Source organism: Thermobia domestica, chromosome 6 (genome assembly GCF_964235325.1).
Source record: "Thermobia domestica chromosome 6, izTheDome1.hap1.1, whole genome shotgun sequence".
NCBI classification, from domain to species: Eukaryota; Metazoa; Arthropoda; class Insecta; order Zygentoma; family Lepismatidae; genus Thermobia; species Thermobia domestica.
This window is the reverse complement of record NC_137459.1, coordinates 243,402,587-243,428,184: the sequence shown is the minus strand read 5'-3', so window position 1 is coordinate 243,428,184 and position 25,598 is coordinate 243,402,587. Positions and strand designations below refer to the sequence as shown.

General features: G+C 36.5%; 1 protein-coding gene across 4 annotated transcripts in view; it reads right to left on the bottom strand.

The window, feature by feature from the left end:
* The window catches only part of cos (kinesin-like protein costa), a 159,350-nt gene that overhangs the window by 112,917 nt on the left and 20,835 nt on the right, over positions 1 to 25,598 (bottom strand). For 2 of the 4 annotated variants that reach the window (XM_081762686.1, XM_081762689.1), the window contains exon 1: positions 18,545 to 18,635. The exons of 1 other annotated variant lie outside the window; for it this stretch is intronic. In XM_081762686.1, coding sequence (XP_081618812.1) covers positions 18,545 to 18,620 — 76 coding nt within the window. In that variant the 5' untranslated portion in view covers positions 18,621 to 18,635. Of the gene's footprint in view, positions 1 to 18,544; positions 18,636 to 23,068; positions 23,226 to 25,598 lie in introns of those variants that run through there. One more of the 4 variants, XM_081762688.1, reaches the window with a different exon arrangement.

The following is a 25,598-nucleotide window of genomic DNA, read 5'->3' as shown; positions in this document are numbered from 1 at the left end:
TTTACGCAGTTCGTGTTTGACAACGATGGTGTCAATAAATGCACTCTGAATGGTTTCAATACTTTTCACAGTATGGGAGGAATACAATGTGTTACTCCAACTCCAGATGATTCCAGTTCAAATTAATGTATCACAAGACTGTAAGAGATCCCGTTAGCATCCTTTGTAGGACATTATGATCATGTTCCTGAACAAACGTTCCATAATAGAAGTGGTCAAGGCCTGTCGAGCGTAACACTTGAAGATCTAAGCAAAATCAATCCATTGTCAACCAACGTCTCAGGGAGCTGAAATGGTTATATGACAAATGGAAAGGAGTGGATAGTTTTCCATGTTGGAATGGATACATGGAGAAATGCACTACAGATTCAAGTTTCGCAACATCCCAAGTATATCTTCCGTTTACCAACTCACCACATACGGATTACAATAGACCTGATTAGTTATTCTTAATCACATCTACAATGAATGAAAAACATATTAATTCATATTTTATTTTAAAAAATTGCTAAAACAAAATCGTATCAGAAAATTTTCGTTAAGGTTCTGTTAAAAGGCGATGCTGAAAGAGAAATGCATAATTAGCCACGCCTATAGCACCTAAACGGTGAATCCTAAAGAAAAAATTATGAGAACATTTCTTGTAGAGAATTTAATGTAGATTATTTCTTATAACAACATGTTTAGCTATAAAATGCTTTCCATGGGAGATATTTACAAAAAAACTAATTTTTAGCGGCATTTTTTCAAGATGGCGGTCAAATCCGGGGTGGTAGAGGGGTGCAAAATTAGTATGTTGTTACGGACACTTTTATGAAGAAAATAAAATTTGTTCCAGCTTTCCACCAATTTTTTACTTATTCCAGCCTAAATCATCCCTTACTGACTGGCCTACAGTGACACTTGCATTTCATCTGTTTCTTTTAAAGTTGATCTAAATTATTATCAATTATACAATCGAATTCTTTATGCATGTGCACGCCTTTGATTTGCACTACTCCTACTCAACTGATATTTTTACTATTTCCATGCCAAAATACTGGCAAAGGAAAGCTAAAGGTCCTCAGTCAGGATCATGGGCGCCCGAAGGGGGCGGGGGGGAGGGCATTCCATTTTTGCTATATTGCGTTTGATATTTAATATACGTGGTTTGTTATATTACGTATACATTTTCGTGAGCCAGGAGGGATCCCACCCTGTCCTCCCCCTTCGGGCGCCCACGGTCAGGATAGCAGACCCGTAATTTGAAACCCAAACGAGACAGAGGTTTCGAGTTAGAAGAAAATGTTATGGGAAAAAACCCACAAGACGCTCACTTTGTCATTATTTTCTCCTACTTACTGGTTGAAAACAATTAGTTCTAAAGTCAATAAATAGTGTTATTATTTCGACTTCCCTTAAATAACCTTATTTGTGTTATGGTATACACAGCAACACCTGGTTCAGCACGTATAATTTTGTAAACAATAAACATTTGTAACGGTAGTATCCGTTTTCATTATATGTATGTAACAGAGACTAGTAAATACAATGTACCTATCAAAGTACATTATCACTCTAAATATCAATCACTGACTTTTAGAATTAAGTTTACACTATACAAGTATTTGCTGCTTTTTAGTTCATTTTACGTGAGCGGGATTAAATTTAGAGGAAATATATATTTTTTGTCTAATATGAAATTCTGCTTTTTGTTTTTGTACGTGAAATTTTGGCCTTACATCTAATGTACCCTATTACAATGTTGATCATTTCATTATTCTGAAAATTCCTCATAATATACAAGAAATGTGTCCAAAGGTAACGGTATCGGCCTCTTCAGTATCGGTATCGGTGAAAAAGTGGTATCAGTACATCCCTAGCTAATTTACATTATCGGACTTAAAATAAATTACTCAAATGTACGTTTTTAACGTACAGTACTTGAGTTCTCCAGTATCTCGATATATTTGATTACAGTTTAACAGAATATACTATCTTCTAAAATGTACTTTCTTTCATTTAACGCCTGGCCGACAAATTGGAGTTTTCCTAACAGGGATTCTTTCATGCATGGGTTCGATCCACACTGGGATGAAGTCATATTAGAAAGTAAACACCATCTTTCTTTCACAACTTCTATGCCTGAGTGGGATTGCAGCACCAACACATTCTTCGTCTTTATTAAGTTATTTAATCCTTCAAGATTTTGTGAACACGATTGTAAATGTTCGGTTCCCTTGAAAATTGTAAGTTCATGTCTTATATACCTTCGGTACTGAGAAGGAAAGAGAAACCCATCTAACTAAGCCAAATCAAAATCTTAGTATATATGGAAGAGGTTTTAACATCCATCGGAAAAAGAGAATGAATAATAATCCATAAATTTTTACTTTCGAGCAAAAATAGGAGAGAGAAGCCATGTGATCATGAATATGCACATACGTATTATATATACTGGATTAGGGATTTCAATGGATTTACAAATCTCATGGCCCTTACATGCCAAAATAAAAGAAGTTATTTCTGATATATGTTCTGATGTATGTACACATGGTTAGAAGCCATAATATTCGAAATTTCTTCCTATCATAAAGATAAGGGGATAATCATAGGCTTTACTAGAATTTATGACCTGTATCAATACAAGCGATTTACTGGAGGGAGAAAATCTTTAAATTTTGCGATTTTCACAAAAATGGCTCAGATGGTTTTCTTGGTATTTTGCAAATACACATTTTACTATTAATTCTAGAACGAGTAAGTTCTCTTCGGACGAATTTTTGGAAAAACATTTAGTATAGTTTTGTTTATATTCCAAAAATAAATTCCCTGCCTGCTGGTCTAGTAACTTGCGCATATGTCTTTAGTTCACGTGATCCCGAGTTCGATTCCTGGTGGGAGAGCACAAAAATTTAGCTCATTTCAAAATAATTCGCTTTCATTAATCATCCGTTTCTTTTACCCTAAAGGGCATAATCGTGGGACGTCAGGCTAAAAAAAATTCAACAATTTTTTCACTTTTCTCCAAAAATAAACAGCTACTCGGTATGATTTAAGAAATAAAAGAGAAAATTTACACCATTATTTTCTGAGATTCTGATTTTCAGTTATTCTACAGTCATGTAGTAAGTTCTCTGTAATTCACAAAATCGTTATTGAAATTAGTTTCATGTCAACGGGGATGTACTTTTCTTTCTAAACTTTAAATGTTAGTTTTAGTATTAAAATTTAATCATACGAATTTAACTTAAATGGAACAGATGAAAACCAAAACTTGCGAAATGTGTTTTTTGAACTAGTAAATCCTTTCGACTTGGAAAGTAGCACGTAATATACTTATTACTTCAGCAGCAACTTATGCATGTGACATTGTATCCTGGTTTCTGCAAATGAGTGATGGTGAAGTTCAATTTGGCATTTAGTCAAGTGTGCGAAAGTGCCTCCATATCTGGGAGACGTGTGTGCGTTACAAACAGCATGCATAGGTACATACTGTACATGCTGAATTGATGATTATCAATTTTATGTACTGCTGTTACATGGCAATGCTCCTGAGGCGCAACAACAGTACGGGTAGCACTACTCACTTCACGGATGTACATTAGGGATGGCCACAAAGTTCCGGTTCTAGGAGATCCGGTTTTCAGAGCCGGTTCTGGAACCGGTTCCGGATCTGGATCCAAAAACCCGGTTCCAGAACTGGATCTTAGGAACCGGTTCTAGACCTGGATAAGAAACCCCGGTTCCAGAACCGGATCTAAGGAACCGGTTCCAGATCTGGATCTGAAAACCCGGTTCCAGAACCGGATCTAAGGAACCGGTTCCAGATCTGGATCTGAAAACCCGGTTCCAGAACCGGATCTTAGGAACCGATTCCAGACCTTGATCCGAAAGCCCCCAAAGACCCTAAAGGAGGCACAAAGTTCACCTTCAAAACGCTGCAAAGAGGACCATGCGCTTGTGCCATCCCCGCTCAGACCCGCTTGTGCTCCCAGAAAAAAAATTTGATCCACCAGTGAGTGCTTAGCCAAATGAGTTGGCCAGTTTGCCTGTTTAGCCAATGAGTTTGCCAGTTATCCAGTTTATTTAGCCAAATAAGACAAGCGGCCGCCGCCTGGACGCCTGCCTGTCGATTCCACTATTTCATCTAGCACACTGTTCACAGCCTGCCAGCAGCTCGGGTTTAGCGTAGGGATGGTCACAAATGTTCGGTTCGAGCGGAACCGGTTCTGCGAGGAACCGGTTCCAAATCTGGATCCGAAGAAACGGTTCCAGACCTGGATCCGAAAACCCTGTTCCGGAACCGGATCTTCTAGAACCGGTTCCGTTCAGACCCGAAAACCGGTTCCACCAGGAACCGGTTCTGGCCATCCCTAATGTACATTCCACACAGTGCACCAGCGATTAGGTGATCATGGACAGTTTCGTCCGCAGCAGACTGTAAAGAATGCCGTGTTGCATCATGCATCATGTTACATGCAATTCACGTTTCACTGCTCGTCCACTGGGAAGATGATTTGGTGTACATAACTGAACAGCGCTACGCATTTCGCACCGAGCTCACCTGCATCCATATCATCTGCAGCTGCAGGAATTACAACATATGACTAACTAGGGATGATTCCATAGCGCGACCATGTACCTGCGGAAGACCTATATATCGTCTGAAAGCTCTTGCCATGAGACGTACGAAACCGCTTTCAAATCACGGGTAAACCTGCAACCTGACCCTATAAGGAGTCAGTTTGTTGGTGTTTGTGACCTTATGCATCGCGTATTCGACAGAAGTAAAAGTGAATGTTACGATGCATCACGTGTAAGCGCTCATCATATTCCTTTTTGGCTCATTGCTAGAACATGGTCAGAGTGACTTTAACGGCTGGAATACTGCGGGGTGGAAAGCGACGGGAAACCACCACTCTGTTTCCCCTAGTTTGCTGGCAGCAAAAAGAGAACATATGTACAATGGTCTTTCGCAAGTCAAAATATAGTTCCGGAGGTAAAATATCCTCCCATTCGGATCTCCGGGAGGGGGATGGCTTGGGAAGGACTACTGGAAGAAAAGTAATAATGGGGGGGGAGAGAAACAGAGAAAGAAAGACAGGGAACTGCAAAAGGTTTAGGATAGGGACATGGAACGTACGTACTATGTTACAGGGTGGAATATTAGAAAATCTTAAAGAAGAAATGAAACAAAATAACCTAGATTTGGTAGGAGTTTGTGAAGTTAGATAGAAAGGTAATGGGATGTTGAGCAGCGAAGGGTATAGAATGTTTTACTCAGGTAATGAAAAGAGCGGTCATAATGGCGTAGGAATAATTCTTGGAAAGCGTTTAAAGGAGAAGGTAGTGAAAGTAGATTATGTAAGTGTATTATCTATTGAATTTAATCAAATAAATTTAATATAAAATTTCATATAAACTTCGAAAAAAATAATTCTTTTTCAGTTCGTTCTGGCAATGCTCTTCGAGCATTCTCACTTGTTTCTTTGTTGTTTTCTGTTCAAAGAAAAAAGCCAGCAAAAAGGGCTTTGCTGCGTCTGTGAAAAGAGCATTGTTGTGTCTGCTACTAAAAAAAAAAAAGATACTTTTTTCTTTCACCACCAATTTGTAACTGCGGAATATCATAAATGTTGTAGGTAAAACAATGAAAAAGGTAGAAGTTGATTCTTATTAATCTTTCTTTAATCAATATTCCTTACTATTAGAAAGAAGAAAAGACATTTTTAGGAACTGTCGATTTTTGTGCAATTAAAGAATAACTTGTGAACTTTTTTTGCGAAATGTTCTCTCAATTAATTTCAAAGCGGCAGTAGTATGGGCCCCACTTTGCCTAACTTTTTGGCCCCTGGGTCCCTGCCTCAGGACCCATGGTCCCTGGCCGGGGTCAATGACCTAGGGGTACCTAGGACCACCCCCTCTAAATTTTGGCAGGGGTACCTTGGCCCACCCCCTAAATTTTGGCAGGGGTACATAGGACCACCCCCTTAAATTTTGGAAATTGCCAAATCTAAAAATTTGGTATGGTAGCCTAGGACCATAGTATGTACCTCTATCAGTATTGGGTGTCTATGTCGTTCCCTTTCATGGGTAAAAAATTGCCAAAAATTCAAATTTCGGGGGTTTTTGACCTAATTTATCCCCTTGGATGAGGTGTTATTACCCTATATGGTTATATGGGCGTATACAGGGGTCCATTACCTTTCATAAGACATGGGTATATTAATGCACCCCTTGAAAAATTTGGGAGGGGTACCTTGGCCCACCCCTTAAATTTTGGAAATTGCCCAATTTCAACATTGGGTATTATAGTACAGGACCCTAATATGTATTATGATAAATTTGGGTGGTCCAACTCATTCCCTTTTAGGGGTACATAGGACCACCCCCCTTAAATTTTGGAAATTGCCAAATCTAAAAATTTGGTGTGGTAGCCTAGGACCATAGTATGTACCTTTATCAGTATTGGGTGTCTATGTCGTTCCCTTTCATGGGTAAAAAATTGCCAAAAATTTAAATTTCGGGGGTTTTTGACCTAATTTATCCCCTTTGATGAGGTATTATTACCCTATATAGTTATATGGACGTATACAGGGGTCCATTACTTTTCATAACATATGGGTATATTAATGCACCCCTTGAAAAATTTAGGAGGGGTACCTTGGCCCACCCCTTAAATTTTGGAAATTGACCAATTTAAACATTGGGTATTATAGTACAGGACCCTAATATGTATCATGATAAATTTGGGCGGTCCACCTCGTTTCCTTCCAGGGGCACAAAATTGCCAAAATATAAACGTAAGCAATACGTTATACCACGTGTTTGATTTTTGGTCGATTTTATCCCCTTTGATGAGATGTTATTACCTTATATGGTTATATGGTCATGTATAGGGGTCCATTCCCTTTCATAAGATATCGGTATATTTGTACACTCCTTTAAAAATTTGGGAGGGGTACTTTGGCCCACCCCTTAAATTTTGGAAATTGCCCAATTTAAACATTTGGTATTATAGTACCGGACCTTAACATGTATTATGATAAATTTGGGTGTTCCACCTCGTCCCCTTTTAGGGGTACAAAATTGTCAAAATATAAACGTAAGCAATACGTTGTACCACGTGTTTGGTCTTTTGGCCCAATTTATCCTCTTGGATGAGGTTCTATTACCTTATATGGTTATATGGTTATGTATAGGGGTCTATTCCCTATCATAAGACATAGGTACATTTGTGCACTTCTTTAAAAATTTGGGAGGGGTACTTTGGCCCACCCCTTAAATTTTGGAAATTGCCCAATTTAAACATTTGGTATTATAGTACCGGACCTTAACATGTATTATGATAAATTTGGGTGGTCCACCTCGTTCCATTTTAGGGGTACAAAATTGTCAAAAATATAAACGTAAGCAATACGTTGTACCACGTGTTTGGTCTTTTGGCCCAATTTATCCTCTTGGATGAGGTTCTATTACCTTATATGGTTATATGGTTATGTATAGGGGTCTATTCCCTATCATAAGACATAGGTACATTTGTGCACCCCGGGAGGGGTACTTTGGCCCACCCCTTAAATTTTGGAAATTGCTCATTTTATATATTTGGTATTATAGTACTGGACCCTAACATGTATTATTATGATAAATTTGAGTGGTTCACCTCGTTCCCTTTTAGGGGTACGAAATTGCCAAATTTTAGTTCAACCACGTGTTTGGTCCTTTGGCCCAATTTATCCTCTTGGATGAGGTCCTATTACCTTATATGGTTATATGGTCATGTATAGGGGTCCATTACCTATCATAAGACATAGGTACATTTGTGCACTCTTTAAATTTTTGGGAGGGGTACTTTGGCCCACCCTTAAATTTTGGAAATTGCTCATTTTATATATTTGGTATTATAGTACTGGACCCTAACATGTATTATGATAAATTTGGGTAGTTCACCTTGTTCTCTTTCATGCGTAAAAAAAAATTGCCAAATTTTACTACAACCACGTGTTTGGTATTTTGGTTCACCCCTTGGATAAGGTCCTATTACCTTATATGATTATATGGTTATGTATATTGGTCCATACCCTATTATAAGACATGGGTATATTGATGCACCCTTTAAAAAATTTGGGAGGGGTATCTTGACTCATCCACTCAGTTTTAGAAATTGATTAATATAAGCATTTGGTATCTTCGTACAGGTCTCCAATATGTACAACTATAAATTTGGATGGTCCACATCGTTCCCTTTCATGGGTAAAGAACTACCAAAAATCAAATTTCGGATGTTATTGACCCCTATTTAGCACGTTATATGGTTTATTACCTTTATATGTTTATGTTCTCTTTTAAATTTGGGAATTATCAAATAACAAAATTCGGTAAACGTTTTCTAGGACCCATTGGTATTCCTCTTATGGCCAAATATTCAAAATTTAAAGGTTATTGACCGGCTTTATTATTGAATAAGTACAGGATTTATTACTTTTTCATAAGACACAGGTGTATTTGTGTACCAATCTTAAATTTTGGGAGGGGTACATTTCTTATTGTCATATCAATAATTGGTAATTGTTCTTTGGGTAAATCATTGTGATCACGTGATCAGTTATTGACCTATGATGGGATTAGGAGTCCAGGACATTGGTACATTGAAACTTTGTAGGATAATTTGAGAATGCGTCATTGGTATTGATTATTACAGCCAAATATAAACGTAAGCAAGACGTTGTACCACGTGATTGACCTTGATGAGGTAGTGTACAGGGATACATAGCTAACCTTATTGAATCTTATGACTCATAGTCTTAAGGGAATACATGCTACAACACTGGCAAAGTTATTGTTAATGCAATTTCATTGGCTGATCACTATCTTTCGTGCAATCTGATTGGTTGATGAGTTTTAAATCTTTGCTGTATTCAGTTTTTAAGTTTTGTTTTACATTTAAAAATCTTGTTTTCGTTCAACATTTTGCACTCAATGATAAATATGATCAAAACCGTTTATTTGTTAATCGAATAGTTAAAAACCGGATAAAGTTTGACGGTTAACCGTGAAACGTAAAAATTTTTTAGTTTGAAATTTTTTTGTTTGAAAGTTTTTGTTTGAAAATTCTTGCTTTCAAATTTTTTGTTTGAATTTTTTGTTTGAGAATTTTGTTTGAATTTTTTTTTGACAACTTTTGTTTCAAAATTTTTTGTTTAAAATTTTTTGTTTGAAATTTTTTTTCGTTTCAAAATTTTGTTTGAGATTTTTTCGTTTGAAATTTTTGTTTGAAATTTTTTTCGTTTGAAATTTTTTGTTTGCAAATTTTTGTTCGAAAATTTTGTTTAAAATTTTTTGTTTGAAATTTTCGTTTCCAAATTTTTTGAAATTTTTTTTCAAAATTTTGTTTGAAATTTTTTTCGTTTCAAAATTTTGTTTGAGATTTTTTCGTTTGAAATTTTTGTTTGAATTTTTTTTCGTTTTCAATTTTTTGTTTGCAAATTTTTGTTCGAAAATTTTGTTTAAAATTTTTTGTTTGAAATTTTTCGTTTCCAAATTTTTTGTTTGAAATTTTTTGTTTCAAAATTTTGTTTGAAAATTTTTTTTTCGCTTCAAAATTTTGTTTGAATTTTTTTTCGTTTCAAAATTTTGTTTCAAAGATTTTTTGTTCTAAATTTTTGTTTCAAAGTTTGAGTTGACATTTTTAAAAGTTTGTGCACTTATTAGTAAAGAACTGGAACTGTTTAGAACAAAAACCTCTGGCAACATTGTGGTACACGTCAGAACATGATAATGCAACGTCATCAGTTTTGCATCATATATAAGTATCGTTCGAGTTAGTATTCATGATAACATCATCATGGCTACTTGTCTGCAGTTTCTAAACACACGTGATGTGATGAAATCATTTACCAAGATTACTGATTTACAACAGAATGTACCTTATAGAATCTTAGCTAGCCAAATGATCCCTACAAAGTTTGGATTAAGAATCGTAGTGAAGCTTGAAAATGATAAGAATATAATTTTACCAGCAAGATATTTACCCATGGAACCATCAAAACAAGAAGAACTGCTGCGTTTCTTAAATACTGGATCTGTATCTTTATGTTACAAAGGATTCTTGGGTCGAAGTCATCAACTTGAATTTAGTACACAGCCAGATTCGTCAGCAAAATCATGAAATCATGAATCAGCACATTCCAATGACGTCAGCTGTAGTTGTATGAATGTGGTTGGTCGGCATGACGTCAGCAACTGTGATGAAATCATGAATTCAAACGTCAGCACATTCCTTACCAATGACGTCAGCAATAAATATAAACCAGCAAATACAGTGTCATCCCACGAAATCATTTGAGCAAGTGCTTTTCAGGAGGAAAGATGTGTACTTCTAACGATAAAGAGTTCATCTTCGCAAGCTATTATCCAATAAATATATTTCAAACAAAACATGTGATGATTGGTATCAGTGCTAGAACATTTGAACCTGTGATTCGATTGGGCAAAGCAGAACAATTTGGTGTACAACTGACCTGTGAAGAATGGCAAATATTATGTTCACGAATCGACCAAATGAACGATTATTTTCATGATGAGCTAAATGTGACCATAGTCAAATCATTAGGCTCAAATCATGAAGTGGTACTACGTACAGTCCTCGAAGAGAAGATGGTGTTGTTACGTAAAAAGAGTACATTCCATGTCCCTCGCAACATGGTGTATCTAACACAAACAGAATGGAACAAATTCATCAGCGTATTCCAGTGTGTGAAATATGCAGTGGAAGTGTGCAACAAAACTAGTATATTCCTGAAAAAGTACTATTTTGAAAAATGTGTTATGCATATTGTACAACATGTATCTAGATATTGTGATGGTTGTCAACATCGTTCGTGGGTGCATACCTGTATTGATAAACAGTTTATTTGTGATCAAATGGACATTGAGTTTCCACCAATTGATATTGCATTAGACCTTAAAAGACTTCAACTGGAATTAAAATTATATGCTAAAGACAAACTAGTGCAAGAAGTTCAAAATACATTGTATCGACAATATCCAGAACCACTATCTGGTATGGATGTATGTGGAGTGTAATAAAATGATCCATTTCAATGAATTGTGTTTTTTCATTTCAAGTACAACCCCAGGTTCTGACGTGTACTATTGCACCACAATGTTGTCAAAGGTTTTTGTTCTAAACAGTTCCAGTTCTTTACTAATGGGTGCACAAACTTTGAAACAAAAATTTAGAACAAAAAATCTTTGAAACAAAATTTTGAAACGAAAAAAAAATTCAAACAAACAATTTCAAACCAAAAAAAAATTCAAACAAAATTTTAAAGCGAAAAAAATTTCAAACAAAATTTTGAAACAAAAAATTTCAAACAAAAAATTTGGAAACGAAAAATTTCAAACAAAAAATTTTAAACAAAATTTTCGAACAAAAATTTGCAAACAAAAAATTTCAAACGAAAAAAATTTCAAACAAAAATTTCAAACGAAAAAATCTCAAACAAAATTTTGAAACGAAAAAAATTTCAAACAAAAAATTTTAAACAAAAAATTTTGAAACAAAAGTTGTCAAAAAAAAATTCAAACAAAATTCTCAAACAAAAAATTCAAACAAAAAATTTGAAAGCAAGAATTTTCAAACAAAAACTTTCAAACAAAAAAATTTTTACGTTTCACGGTTAACCGTCAAACTTTATCCGGTTTTTAACTATTCGATTAACAAATAAACGGTTTTGATCATATTTATCATTGAGTGCAAAATGTTGAACGAAAACAAGATTTTTAAATGTAAAACAAAACTTAAAAACTGAATACAGCAAAGATTTAAAACTCATCAACCAATCAGATTGCACGAAAGATAGTGATCAGCCAATGAAATTGCATTAACAATAACTTTGCCAGTGTTGTAGCATGTATTCCCTTAAGACTATGAGTCATAAGATTCAATAAGGTTAGCTATGTATCCCTGTACACTACCTCATCAAGGTCAATCACGTGGTACAACGTCTTGCTTACGTTTATATTTGGCTGTAATAATCAATACCAATGACGCATTCTCAAATTATCCTACAAAGTTTCAATGTACCAATGTCCTGGACTCCTAATCCCATCATAGGTCAATAACTGATCACGTGATCACAATGATTTACCCAAAGAACAATTACCAATTATTGATATGACAATAAGAAATGTACCCCTCCCAAAATTTAAGATTGGTACACAAATACACCTGTGTCTTATGAAAAAGTAATAAATCCTGTACTTATTCAATAATAAAGCCGGTCAATAACCTTTAAATTTTGAATATTTGGCCATAAGAGGAATACCAATGGGTCCTAGAAAACGTTTACCGAATTTTGTTATTTGATAATTCCCAAATTTAAAAGAGAACATAAACATATAAAGGTAATAAACCATATAACGTGCTAAATAGGGGTCAATAACATCCGAAATTTGATTTTTGGTAGTTCTTTACCCATGAAAGGGAACGATGTGGACCATCCAAATTTATAGTTGTACATATTGGAGACCTGTACGAAGATACCAAATGCTTATATTAATCAATTTCTAAAACTGAGTGGATGAGTCAAGATACCCCTCCCAAATTTTTTAAAGGGTGCATCAATATACCCATGTCTTATAATAGGGAATGGACCAATATACATAACCATATAATCATATAAGGTAATAGGACCTCATCCAAGGTGTGAACCAAAATACCAAACACGTGGTTGTAGTAAAATTTGGCAATTTTTTTTTACGCATGAAAGAGAACAAGGTGAACTACCCAAATTTATCATAATACATGTTAGGGTCCAGTACTATAATACCAAATATATAAAATGAGCAATTTCCAAAATTTAAGGGTGGGCCAAAGTACCCCTCCCAAAAATTTAAAGAGTGCACAAATGTACCTATGTCTTATGATAGGTAATGGACCCCTATACATGACCATATAACCATATAAGGTAATAGGACCTCATCCAAGAGGATAAATTGGGCCAAAAGATCAAACACGTGGTTGTACTAAAATTTGGCAATTTCGTACCCCTAAAAGGGAACGAGGTGAACCACTCAAATTTATCATAATAATACATGTTAGGGTCCAGTACTATAATACCAAATATATAAAATGAGCAATTTCCAAAATTTAAGGGGTGGGCCAAAGTACCCCTCCCGGGGTGCACAAATGTACCTATGTCTTATGATAGGGAATAGACCCCTATACATAACCATATAACCTATAAGGTAATAGAACCTCATCCAAGAGGATAAATTGGGCCAAAAGACCAAACACGTGGTACAACGTATTGCTTACGTTTATATTTTTGACAATTTTGTACCCCTAAAATGGAACGAGGTGGACCACCCAAATTTATCATAATACATGTTAAGGTCCGGTACTATAATACCAAATGTTTAAATTGGGCAATTTCCAAAATTTAAGGGGTGGGCCAAAGTACCCCTCCCAAATTTTTAAAGAAGTGCACAAATGTACCTATGTCTTATGATAGGGAATAGACCCCTATACATGACCATATAACCATATAAGGTAATAACGTCTCATCAAAGGGGATAAAATCGACCAAAAATCAAACACGTGGTATAACGTATTGCTTACGTTTATATTTTGGCAATTTTGTGCCCCTGGAAGGAAACGAGGTGGACCGCCCAAATTTATCATGATACATATTAGGGTCCTGTACTATAATACCCAATGTTTAAATTGGTCAATTTCCAAAATTTAAGGGGTGGGCCAAGGTACCCCTCCCAAATTTTTCAAGGGGTGCATTAATATACCCATATGTTATGAAAAGTAATGGACCCCTGTATACGTCCATATAACTATATAGGGTAATAATACCTCATCAAAGGGGATAAATTAGGTCAAAAACCCCCGAAATTTAAATTTTTGGCAATTTTTTACCCATGAAAGGGAACGACATAGACACCCAATACTGATAAAGGTACATACTATGGTCCTAGGCTACCACACCAAATTTTTAGATTTGGCAATTTCCAAAATTTAAGGGGGGGTGGTCCTATGTACCCCTAAAAGGGAATGAGGTGGACCACCCAAATTTATCATAATACATATTAGGGTCCTGTACTATAATACCCAATGTTGAAATTGGGCAATTTCCAAAATTTAAGGGGTGGGCCAAGGTACCCCTCCCAAATTTTTCAAGGGGTGCATTAATATACCCATGTCTTATGAAAGGTAATGGACCCCTGTATACGCCCATATAACCATATAGGGTAATAACACCTCATCCAAGGGGATAAATTAGGTCAAAAACCCCCGAAATTTGAATTTTTGGCAATTTTTTACCCATGAAAGGGAACGACATAGACACCCAATACTGATAGAGGTACATACTATGGTCCTAGGCTACCATACCAAATTTTTAGATTTGGCAATTTCCAAAATTTAAGGGGGGTGGTCCTATGTACCCCTGCCAAAATTTAGGGGGTGGGCCAAGGTACCCCTGCCAAAATTTAGAGGGGGTGGTCCTAGGTACCCCTAGGTCATTGACCCCGGCCAGGAACCATGGGTCCTGAGGCAGGGACCCAGGGGCCAAAAAGTTAGGCAAAGTGGGGCCCATACTACTGCGGCTGACTAACATATCGAACCCTTGTAAGAAGAAATGAAAGTACGCTGGAATTATTGCGCTCCAAAAGGTTAATTTTTGGGCCATTTTCGTGCCAATTAAAACGCAATTCATGTAGCTTTCTTAACTACATGGGAAGACAGATAACCAATACATACTCACGCAACAGCAAATATTATATAGCACTTTTTTTTTTCTATGAACCAGTAATACGTACAAAAACTTTACATTTTTAAATGAAACTATATACATTGAGGGGACACTTCAAAAAAGTGGGGGCAACTGACCCCTTCTGCCCCTCAACGCCGCCACTGCATACATATGATGCAAACGGATACCACCGTTACAAATTCTTATTGTTTAAAAAATTATGCGTGGTGAACCAGGTGTTGCTTGCTGTGTATACCATAAAAAAATAGGAGTATTTTTTAAGCGAAGTCGAAAACGATATTTATTACTTTAGAACTAATTGTAACCAGTAGAAAGGAAAAAATAATGACAAAGGAGCGTCTTCTGGGTTTCTTCCATAGCATTTTCTTCTGAATTGAAATCTCTGCCTCGTTTGGGATTCAAATGATGGGTCTGCTATCCTCACCATGGGCGCCGAAGGGGGAGGGCAGGGTGAGGTCCGGCCCCTTGGCTCATGAAAATGTATACGTACTATACCAAACCAAGTATATTAAAAACTAGACTAATATAGCAACCATGGAATAGGCCCTCCCCAGAAAACTTTCTTCGGGCGCCCATGATCGTGACTGAGGACCTTTGGCTTTTCTTTGCCAGTATTTTGGCATGGACATAGTAAAAATATCAGTTGAGTACGAGTAGTGCAAATCAAAGGCGTACACATGCATAAAGAAATCGATTGTACAAATGATAATAATTTAGATCAACTTTAAAAGAAATCGATGAAATATAAGTGTCACTGTTAATATTAAACAAATTGAAAACAGTTCAGAAAATGTATCAGTAAATATCGGTGCCCATTTGTCGATACCGATACATCGGTACACCCCTAGTTTGCAGTGTATTTGACGGGGTTTGATATTGTAACGATCCTTGCGAACTACTGAGCCTTCCCCACTATACACTGTAAGTTAAATTCGTGCTTAATTAGAACTACATTTGTTTAAATTTAAAACAAATATAGTTTGATGTTGACCGTTATCACCTGTGCATCACAGACAGCAATCCGCCACTAATTCTTTGTTTCCGCCCGGCGAGAGCTCATGTGGTTCGGATTCCACGTTAATCAGTATGTCCACGTCTCATATAGCCTCGCTGCTGAAAGGGACGATAAATTCAAAATCAGATCACACATCGTTGTTTTAGCCCATAAGTGTCTTTGTTCATGAGCTCCTTCGTGGCTAAGCGGTTAGCGTACGCGCCTTTGGCATAGGAGGACGTCTCATATAGCTTCGTTGCTGAACGAGATGTTACAACTCAAACTCAATGTCTTTGTTCATAAATTTCTTTGTGTGTGGTTTTGCATATACGTGGCGTGGACATTCAATTTTGATTTCTACGCCATATGTATCTAATTGCATACACACTTATAGAGCAAACACAACAAACTTGGAATATCTATATTGTTTGTGTATGGAAAATCATCACGTGGCGCTGCATGGGAGAGCCGTGTGTATGGAATTCCATACACATGGCAATCAACGTGTTAAGAAATGCATAATAATAAGAAATAATAATAAACAGAAAACGAAACGATCACTTACATAATTTATAAACATAAGTTAACATTTATTAAAGCATATAACTGCAATGGAATTAAGTTGTTTCTTTCTCTCCCTGAACGTAACAAGCCCTTATTGTGCCAAGGCGTAGAAGAGAACTTGTGGCACTCACGACTTTGGGGCGGTGTGTGGTCAGAACATCGGATTCCTTTGTTGTTAGTTCTAACTTTCTTGACGGATGCAGTTATTCCCGGTAGAATATACAAGCAAATAGACTTTTCTATTATATTAAAGTGAATAATTATACTCATTCCGTCAATGTGATACTTGTGGTTGCTTAACTGTATACAGACAGCTGATCCATGGAAGAATCGTTGATAATAATAACAATAATAATAAATAACAGAAACTCGACAAATATTCTTGCAAATAATATGAAAAAGTTTGCGTCACACTGTTCACCTTACTGGACACACCAGTTTGCCGCGTTATACCGATTGTGGCACACTCGAATATAGAGTATGGCTATTTAATTTTTCCCAACTATTTCAACTGCTTCAATTGAAACGGATCTATAATAATAAGAGAGTTAATTTAGTATTCTTACCCTTCGATTTAGAAATAAGGTTAGCGATAATTTCATTAAAAAAATAATAGTCAGAATTTTATATAGTAGTTTGTTTTACTCGAAATTACGTACTTCCTGCAACTGTTTTTTGATTGAAATTATTTGAAATTAAATCTTTAAGTTTTACGTCCCACGTTTATGCCGGCTAGGCTAAAGGAGACAGTGATGATGAGAAATGAATAAAATGGTCGAATAAAAAAATGGGAAAAAACGGGAGAACCCCGAGAAAACCCACGCACACGGTGTTTGTCCAGCACAAGGTTTACTTGGCGCGAGCATGGATCGAACCAAGGACTCCATGCACCAGAGGTGAACGTTTTACCATTGAAACTCCCCGGCCTCTGAAATTATTTAAAGGAGAAAGGGACTACTTTATGAAAACTTGATGACAAATACATTTGTTAAAAAATACCAGCTTTTCGTGAAATGTTGTTTATAGACAGGGGCGGATTAAGGCTTTTGGGGACCTGGAGGCGACTATTTTAAGGGGGCCCTATGTTACGAATAGTTCCAGCGCATAAATTTTCTTTGCTGCCTTCCACTGCCTCATAGGCTTATCGAACCACCGAGAACTATGCTGTAATATTTTAATGTGCTCCAAGTTTACAATAATTAGGTTAGTTACATTAATTATTAACAGTTAAGTAATTATATTCATTATTAACAGTTAAATACTGCTGATGGAAAGACTTAAATCTAGCGATAAAGCGAGCGTAACGAGCCGAAAGAAATTTAGCATAGGTCTGAAGCCTATAATATAATAAGTTGATTGCTACATTTTTTTAGTATTAAACAGAGGGATTTTAAGGGGCCCCTTGAGCTTGGGGGCCTGGAGCCTGGTCTCCATTGGCTCTGCCCTTAATCCGCTAATGCTTATAGATTAAAGGATCCGGGCTAAAAATTCCGGTCCGTGTAGACCTCTAGCCCCTGTGTATATGCTATCTTTGGAAATACAGTAGAGTTTCGCTTATCCGACATAAAACAGGCCTGGCAGAACACCGGAATTTGTGGATGTGTTAAGAAAAGACCTATTAAAAGTCAAACTATGATATAATTTTACATATTACGCATCTAATAATCATGTTTTGTAAGAAATAAAAATAAAATGCAATGAATCAGGAACGTATCGAGAGTGAGGTCCTGGAAGCTGTCCCCTTCTAAAACTCAAGCACTTTTTAATAAACTTTTTTCCCTTTTGAGGTTCTTTTATATCAGATTACTTTGAGGCAGTCTCCAACCTGTGGGCAATACGTTGTTGTTATAATTCTCAGAACATACCGTAATGCCATTGATACCAGGTGGAATTAAAGAACACTTTTAAATGGGATTACAATTTCGATTCCGTTCTGTTTATAACGTTAATGTATTAGAACGATACACTCATTGCCATTTGCTATTTTTGTTATGTGATATACGTAGCAGACAATTTTCCTTACATGTGTCTCAAAAATATTTTTTGATTTCGTCTGAGCTACAATGTAGTTTGTTTAAAGTAAACCGGTCCATAAATGAAAAGTAAAAAAAAATAAAATAAAATAAAATAAAAAAATAAGAGAAATACAGAACTGTTGCATCATTATTATTATTATTATTATTATTATTATTAATATTTAACATTAGAATTACGTGCTTACGAGGATTCGTGTTGGGTCCCCTCCGAAAAGAAAACCTGGATACGTGCCTGCACTGAATGATAGACGTATGAGTCATAGTGTAGACGGGCTTGCTAGGCGATAGAGTCGAGAGCATCAAAAACAGACTAAGACCACAACTTGCAGTTCTTCTTGCCGATTGATCCTACCTTTTACCTAAAATGATATGTCGGAATAATACGGTATGTGGAATAAACGAAGGTCAGATAAGCGAGACCATGGCGTATTGGTGTTTCATGCACCTAAACCTGTAAAATATTTGTGCAGAAAACATCTTTGACTCACTAGCTAAATTTGTGGGTATAATCGCACATCTTGCCTTATAAAGTATATTCTTATAAAGAATATATATATATATATATTTAGCATGGTGAAAACCTAAAGAAGACCAACTTCAATAATTTTCTATACTTTCTTTCTTAATAACGGGAAACTTGTTCATTTAATCACGATAAATCACGTTTGGTACTAAGAGATGTCTATTTCTGTCTATATATATTTTTCACACTTTATTGGAGACAAAATTGTTCTTTTTCCAAGAAAAGAGGATGAGAGAAGAAGCTATACAATAGCATAAACTTAAAATAATCGCTATTACTAATAGTACACTAATTCTGAATAAATACGTCATCAGAGGAATCAAAAAGTTATTTCCTTATTATATTGTTTCGGTTCTTAACATAAAAACTATACACTTTCTATAATGTTTTGTAAAAAAAAAAAAAAAAAAAAAAAAAAAAGGATGGGATTCGATCTGGTGTCAAAACAGTATAAGAACTAACAGTCCGCCACTCTACCCACTTGACCATAGAGACTACGTTTTGTTTCATGTCTTTTTCTTAACAAATAAATGCTCATGGCTATAGAGCATGTCACTTCCAAACTTAAGAAAACAATTTTCCTCTTTGTTTCTATATTTCCGTACATCATCTTAGTTACAGAAGCTAATTTATATTTGGCAGACAACTTAAACCTTAGATTTAAGCCAATAAATGCAATATTTTACTCCACTTTCCAGTTCCTTGATTCAGCTCTCCCCCTACCTATCGTGTTATTTCCCCTGCAATCGTGCTATGCTACTGCAAAATCGATCGAAAACAGTATTGCCAGTATACACAAAACCGAGCATAATATTGTCTTTTACTTATATTTTTATTATTTTGTTATCTTTTTTAAAAATATCTTCTCAGATGGATTGCTTTCTATTATCTCCACTTACTAATAACTGAATTTTACCCATAAACGTAACGAAAATGGAATAATTGCGAAAAATCGTAGATTAGGTATACACGCTTTTTTTTTTTTTTTTTTTTTGCGCATGAGGGTACCACTGGATGTATATATCCATGAAACATGGCATAAACATCATTCGTTACTAGAGAAAACTTACTGTACACGTATTCCTCTCCCAAGAACCCCAGTTTGTCAGTGTTGCCAACCAAGTATAAAAATGAGAAGTTGTAAACCAGCTTCCGTACGATGAGACTTTTATACACCAACCTTGCAGAAACATCACACGACATTATAGCAAAAAGAAGTTGAGTGTGACCGTCTCCCAACCATTCTAGGTTGACAGTATTGCTACCCAAGTGTAAAGATGACAATGTTAAAAATGGCGTTCGTGCCCTTCAATGAATATGTAACAAATGTGATAGAAGCAACATTGAACAATGCGAAACATATAGTGTGTGTCCCCGTCTCCCATGCACCCTAGTTTGGCAGTGTTGCCAACCAATGCGAACATTCAAGATTTTCATATGAAAGTCTACAGTATTGGCGGACATAATTAGACTGTTACCTATACTAGGTTTGTAGTATGTTAGTGTGAACCCACATGCACCCATGTTGTCAGTAATTCCAACCATTGTAAAATATATTTTCTCGAAAGATTGCCTGAGCATTGCATGGAAAGAGAGACAAACATTGGTATAAACATCATTCGACACAACAGCAAACATATTGTGGTTATTACCATTCCCCAAGCACCTCAATATGTCAATATTGCTAACGTTTGCAAAATGGATGTTCGTCAGATAGCAGTACTAGCATGGTGGTATTTTTATGACGTAAACATGAGGCTGAACATATATCATGGGACATGACTGTTCACCACTTAACAACGAACAGCACAGGTTATGAGCTCGTATAGAAAGACAGTTGGATAAGTCATGCATGCATCTGGTCACAGAGCTCCATTGTGGCATATAGAAAGCAACTGTGGAGAAACCATTATTTGTCTTTAGAATTTTCTCATCATACCAAAATATGTGGCATGCCACGCGCTAAGTTTGGGCCATACGTATCCATACAATCAGCAGAACATTGGGAGCGTAGGTAATCAGCAAGATGGGTCAACAGATAGTAGAAAAAAAAAAAAAAAAACAGTTACGAAAACTATTTCCTTCAGGCGCCTTTCGTGCAGCAGACGATCACTGTTGAATCCTAGTGTTTTCACAATTGGAGGTGTCCCTAACCATGCGCGTTAAAAAAACCTTTGTCAGACGTAAATGTACTTAAGCGCTATGTGACATTTTCGTTTCATAGGCAGTTGAACAGGGGGAAATCGTATTGCTGTTCCAGGTGAGTTTCAAAAATTCTTGTGATTGTTCTGACAACGTGCTTTTCCAACGTATATTGAATTTCCTTATGGTAACGTCCGTTGGTGTCATGAAAGCCCCCTCGAGCTCCAAACTGTCCCTGATGTGACAGTCACACCCACAGCAATGGAGAAAATAATTGTACAGAGGATACATACCACCATGAAAATAGTGATTGCAAACCGTAATCTTGAAGATTTTACCATCCTGATGGAAGACGGTCTCCTCGTCAGTTAGAACGAAGGACCATAGATGCCTTGTCAAGTAAACCGCTTGCTTTTGGTGGTGAGTCAGACGCCGATGTGGACAAGGAGGAGATATTCACTGTCACGCAAGAAAATGCAGCATGGCGATTTTGGAAGTCGGCCTAGATAGCTGCAGTAGTTGAAGCCTACGACAGTGCACCAAGAAGCATCTAGAAGATTTAGAGCTACAATTACTGCAAAGGATATCCAGCGCAAGAGACGGCAATTGAACCGAGATTCGAAGAACCTCTAGCTGAGCACTCTTCGCGAATCTGTAAAGTCTTGGGTTCTGTCTGAAAGTGTTCCTCCCAAGTATAATCGGATTACTGAAGAACTTGGGATAGATGCACGGAATTATGCAACCGATCTTGGGATTGATGGATTTATGGCTTCTCGGGAAATGGATTTTCCGAATCAAGAAGGAATTAAATTCGGTCAGCCAACTTCGCCAGACAATCTATTTTAGAATGGTTAAAAACACTGACATAGGTGCTTGTGGGTTCACACTAACATACAACAAAGATAGTATGAGACACAGTCTAATTATGTCCGCCTATGCTGTAGACTTATGCGAAAATCTTGAATGTTCGCATTGGTGGCAACACTGTCAAACTGGGGTGCATGGGAGACGAGGACACTCACACTATGTTTTCCATTTTCCAATGTTGCTTTTATCACATTTGTTATATATTCGTCCAATGGCACGAACACCATTTTTAACATTGTAATTTTTACACTTGGTTGGCTACACTGTCAACCTAGAATGATTGGGAGACGGTCACACTCAACTTCTTTTTGCTATAGTGTCGTGTGATATCTCTGGCAAGGTTGGTGTATAAAAGTCTCATCGTACGGAAGATGTAAAACTTTCTTATTTTTACCCTTCGTTGGCAACACTGTTAAATTTGGTACCCTGGGAGAGGATTACGTGCACAGTAAGTTTCCTCTAGTAACGAATGATATTTATGACACGTTTCATGGATATGCATCCAGTGGTACAGAAACTATCTGCCACATGGTATTTACAATTCGTTGGCAACACTGATCAAATGGGTATGTCGGGGGCAAAGTGATGTTCTCGAACCCTTGCCCGAGTCACGTTCTCGCAATGAGCCAAAAAGGAATATGATGGGCTCGAGCGCTTACGTGTGATGCATCGTAACATTCATTTTTACTTCTGTCGAATATGCATAGGGTCACAAACACCAACAAACTGACCCCTTATAGGGTCAGGTTGCGGGTTTGCCAGTGATTTGAAAACGGTTTCGGGCTTCTCATGGCAAGAGCTCTCAGACGATATACAGGTCTTCCCAGGTACTTGGTTCCGGTATGGAATCATCCCTAGTAAGTTCCATGAATACAGTTCTGAGAGTAGCATGTTGGGAATAGTGCATATTCTGACTTTTCGTCCTCCATCCTATGCGCAGATGACGCAACATTTTCTAACAATTGCGTATAAAATATCCATACTAATATCAACTTTAGGTAATAATCTTAAAGGCGTTTCATTACTTTATGAACTTAAGTGAACTTTTAGCCATTCACGAAATACGGAAAAATATCCCGTATGCTTACTCCAAAATGTTCTTTCATTCAATAGTTTTAGTTTCGAACAGATACAGATAAAATATTTCTTTTATGCAGGTACAGAAAAGCATACTTACTATTTAGAAGAGGTCAATATGGCCCACAATGGTGTGAAGGTATGGCTCTACACTTCATGTCCTCGCTATTGAAAGAAGTGTCAGCACAACATCCTGGTTGCCTTTACTCCTAGTATCCAATTGAGAGAGTTGGTCTACCTCCTGCACCGAATTTGAACTAAGGCAGAACAGAAGAATAAATTCTATCGCTACCGAGAATTAAACTTGCGGCATCCTGGTGGCAGGTAGACGATTTACTGACTACGCTACCACGCAGGGTTGGCAAAAACCATGGTTTTTATTGAAAAAAATTTAAAAAAAAAAAAACGTTTTTTGGGTTTGAACCAGGTTTTTTTTGGTTTAAATAATTTGCTCTATATATTTATATCACATATGAACAGAAACAAGTTTGATTCGCCTTGGTGTTATTAGGCAACAACCGGGTTATGCTGGAAGGTGTCACATAAGCTTAAAGCGGAATCCAAACCGCTTTTCGGCTTACATCTGAGAGAAATTGTCCTCCATTTGAATTCGAAACCGGGATTAATTGGCCACAAATGCGATACGTCTGCCGACTCGCAAAGGACTCCTGATAAAAATACATTGTATTGATCTTCATATACTTGTTAATATAATTGTCAAGAGTAATTTCAGGACACAAAAATAAACAGCTGCACAAGTGAAACCATTATACAGAATTACATATGGACAATTTTAAAATACTGCAGAGTACAGAAGAACTAATTTTGTCCAAGTTAGTTCACTACGACTTTTATTAGTCCCAAGTTAAAGAAATACAACGACTTAATTTGCATACCAGTAAGAAAAGTGAATACAGAAACGAATTATTTAGTCCACTTTGGCTCTGACCCATTTATACATAAATAGATACCAAAGATACTTCTGATTTCAATAAATGCCTACCATTTGATTTGTATGACCCCTCCCCCCAAAAAAGGGGGGACGGCATTTCGATGTATTTTATCAATAGTAAACGTCAATAAAATGAAACAATATTTAGATTTTTTCCTTCGATTGTAATTGCATAACAAGAATAACAAATTGTATAAAAAAATCACAAAAGAAAAATTCATAAACTTATTTTTAAAAAAGGTTGCTTTTGTAGTATAATCTCTTTGAGTAATGAATGGGGAATTTAGGTCTGAATATAATACGAATAATATAAGGAGTGAAACGTGATAACTCACAAACGTGTGTTCATCAAGATTTTACTAACACTTACATTTTTACGAAAATATTTCGTTTTTTGGTTTAAAACAGTTGTTTTTTATGAAAAAACCAGCCAACCCTGCTACCACGATATATATCAAGGAAGTACATAGAGTATCTACTAAACTTCCAAAATGAAATTTCGTGGCTCTTTCTTTACCAAACCATAACATTTCGTAACATTCCCAAGGAATGGATTCGGGCGCGAATTAGGCCGAATGCGATAGAAGCGTGCTTTGCTTTCGATTTGATAGAGTCTAAAGCCGACCATAGACATTTTTTGCTGCTGAATTTTGACGTTTTATAGAAAGTTTTCGATCTGTACTTATGTTTGTACAGATGAAAAAAATTGTGACCGAAAAGCTAAATTTCTTAACTTTCATGATCGCTTTCTGATTTCGTGACCGACAGACACCATGGTACATGTTTGAGTTTCGCAACAAGTGAATATCTTAGTGGACATACAGCAAATGAATTACATACTGCATGCCCCATAATGAATCTACTCTAGTTAGCTGGTTTCTTTTGACCCAAAATTAAAAATACCAAAATATGCATATTTAGTAGGGTATTTACTTTTACTTTTTGAGCGATAGGGATAGAGAGAGAAGAAAGGTGTTTTTGTTTTGCATGCATGTTATTTTTGAAGTTGATTTTAGTTTTAACACGGAATAAGTGCAAGTATTTAAGCATCGGCAGACTTTTTTAAAAATACAAATGTGAAGATTACACATTACAGAGTCAATTGCTTTCCTGGGGCCGCGGTGGCTCAGTGGTAGAGCGTTCACCTCTGGTGCATGGGGTCCCGGGTTCAAACTCTGCTCCCGCCAAGCGAACTTTGTGGTAGATAAACACCGTGTGCGTGGGTTTCCTCGGGGTTCTTCCGTTTCCTCCCACCTTCTTCATTCCAGCATTTCATTCATTTCTCATAATCACCGTTTCCTTTAGCCTAACCGGAATAAGCGTGGGACGTAAAACTCAAAAATTTCATTTCACTTTTTTCGATTGCTTTCCATATCCTTCGAGACGTGTTTGCCTATAACTACTAATTTTCATTTGAAATATATTACTCCTTCAATAAGCTCAGGAAGAAAATCTGAATTACAAAAAATGAATAAAAAATACAAATTAAAAAAAAAATTATATGAGCTATCCGTGAAATTATGATTGACACACGCGCATCGGCGCGAAAAACTCGACCTGGATTCCCGCTGGAAGTTCATGTGGTTCCGACCCCAGTTCTACTTTCATTTAACCTTGGTACTGAAAAGGGACGTTAAATTCTAAACCAACCAACCGAGTACTAAAATGTACCCATACT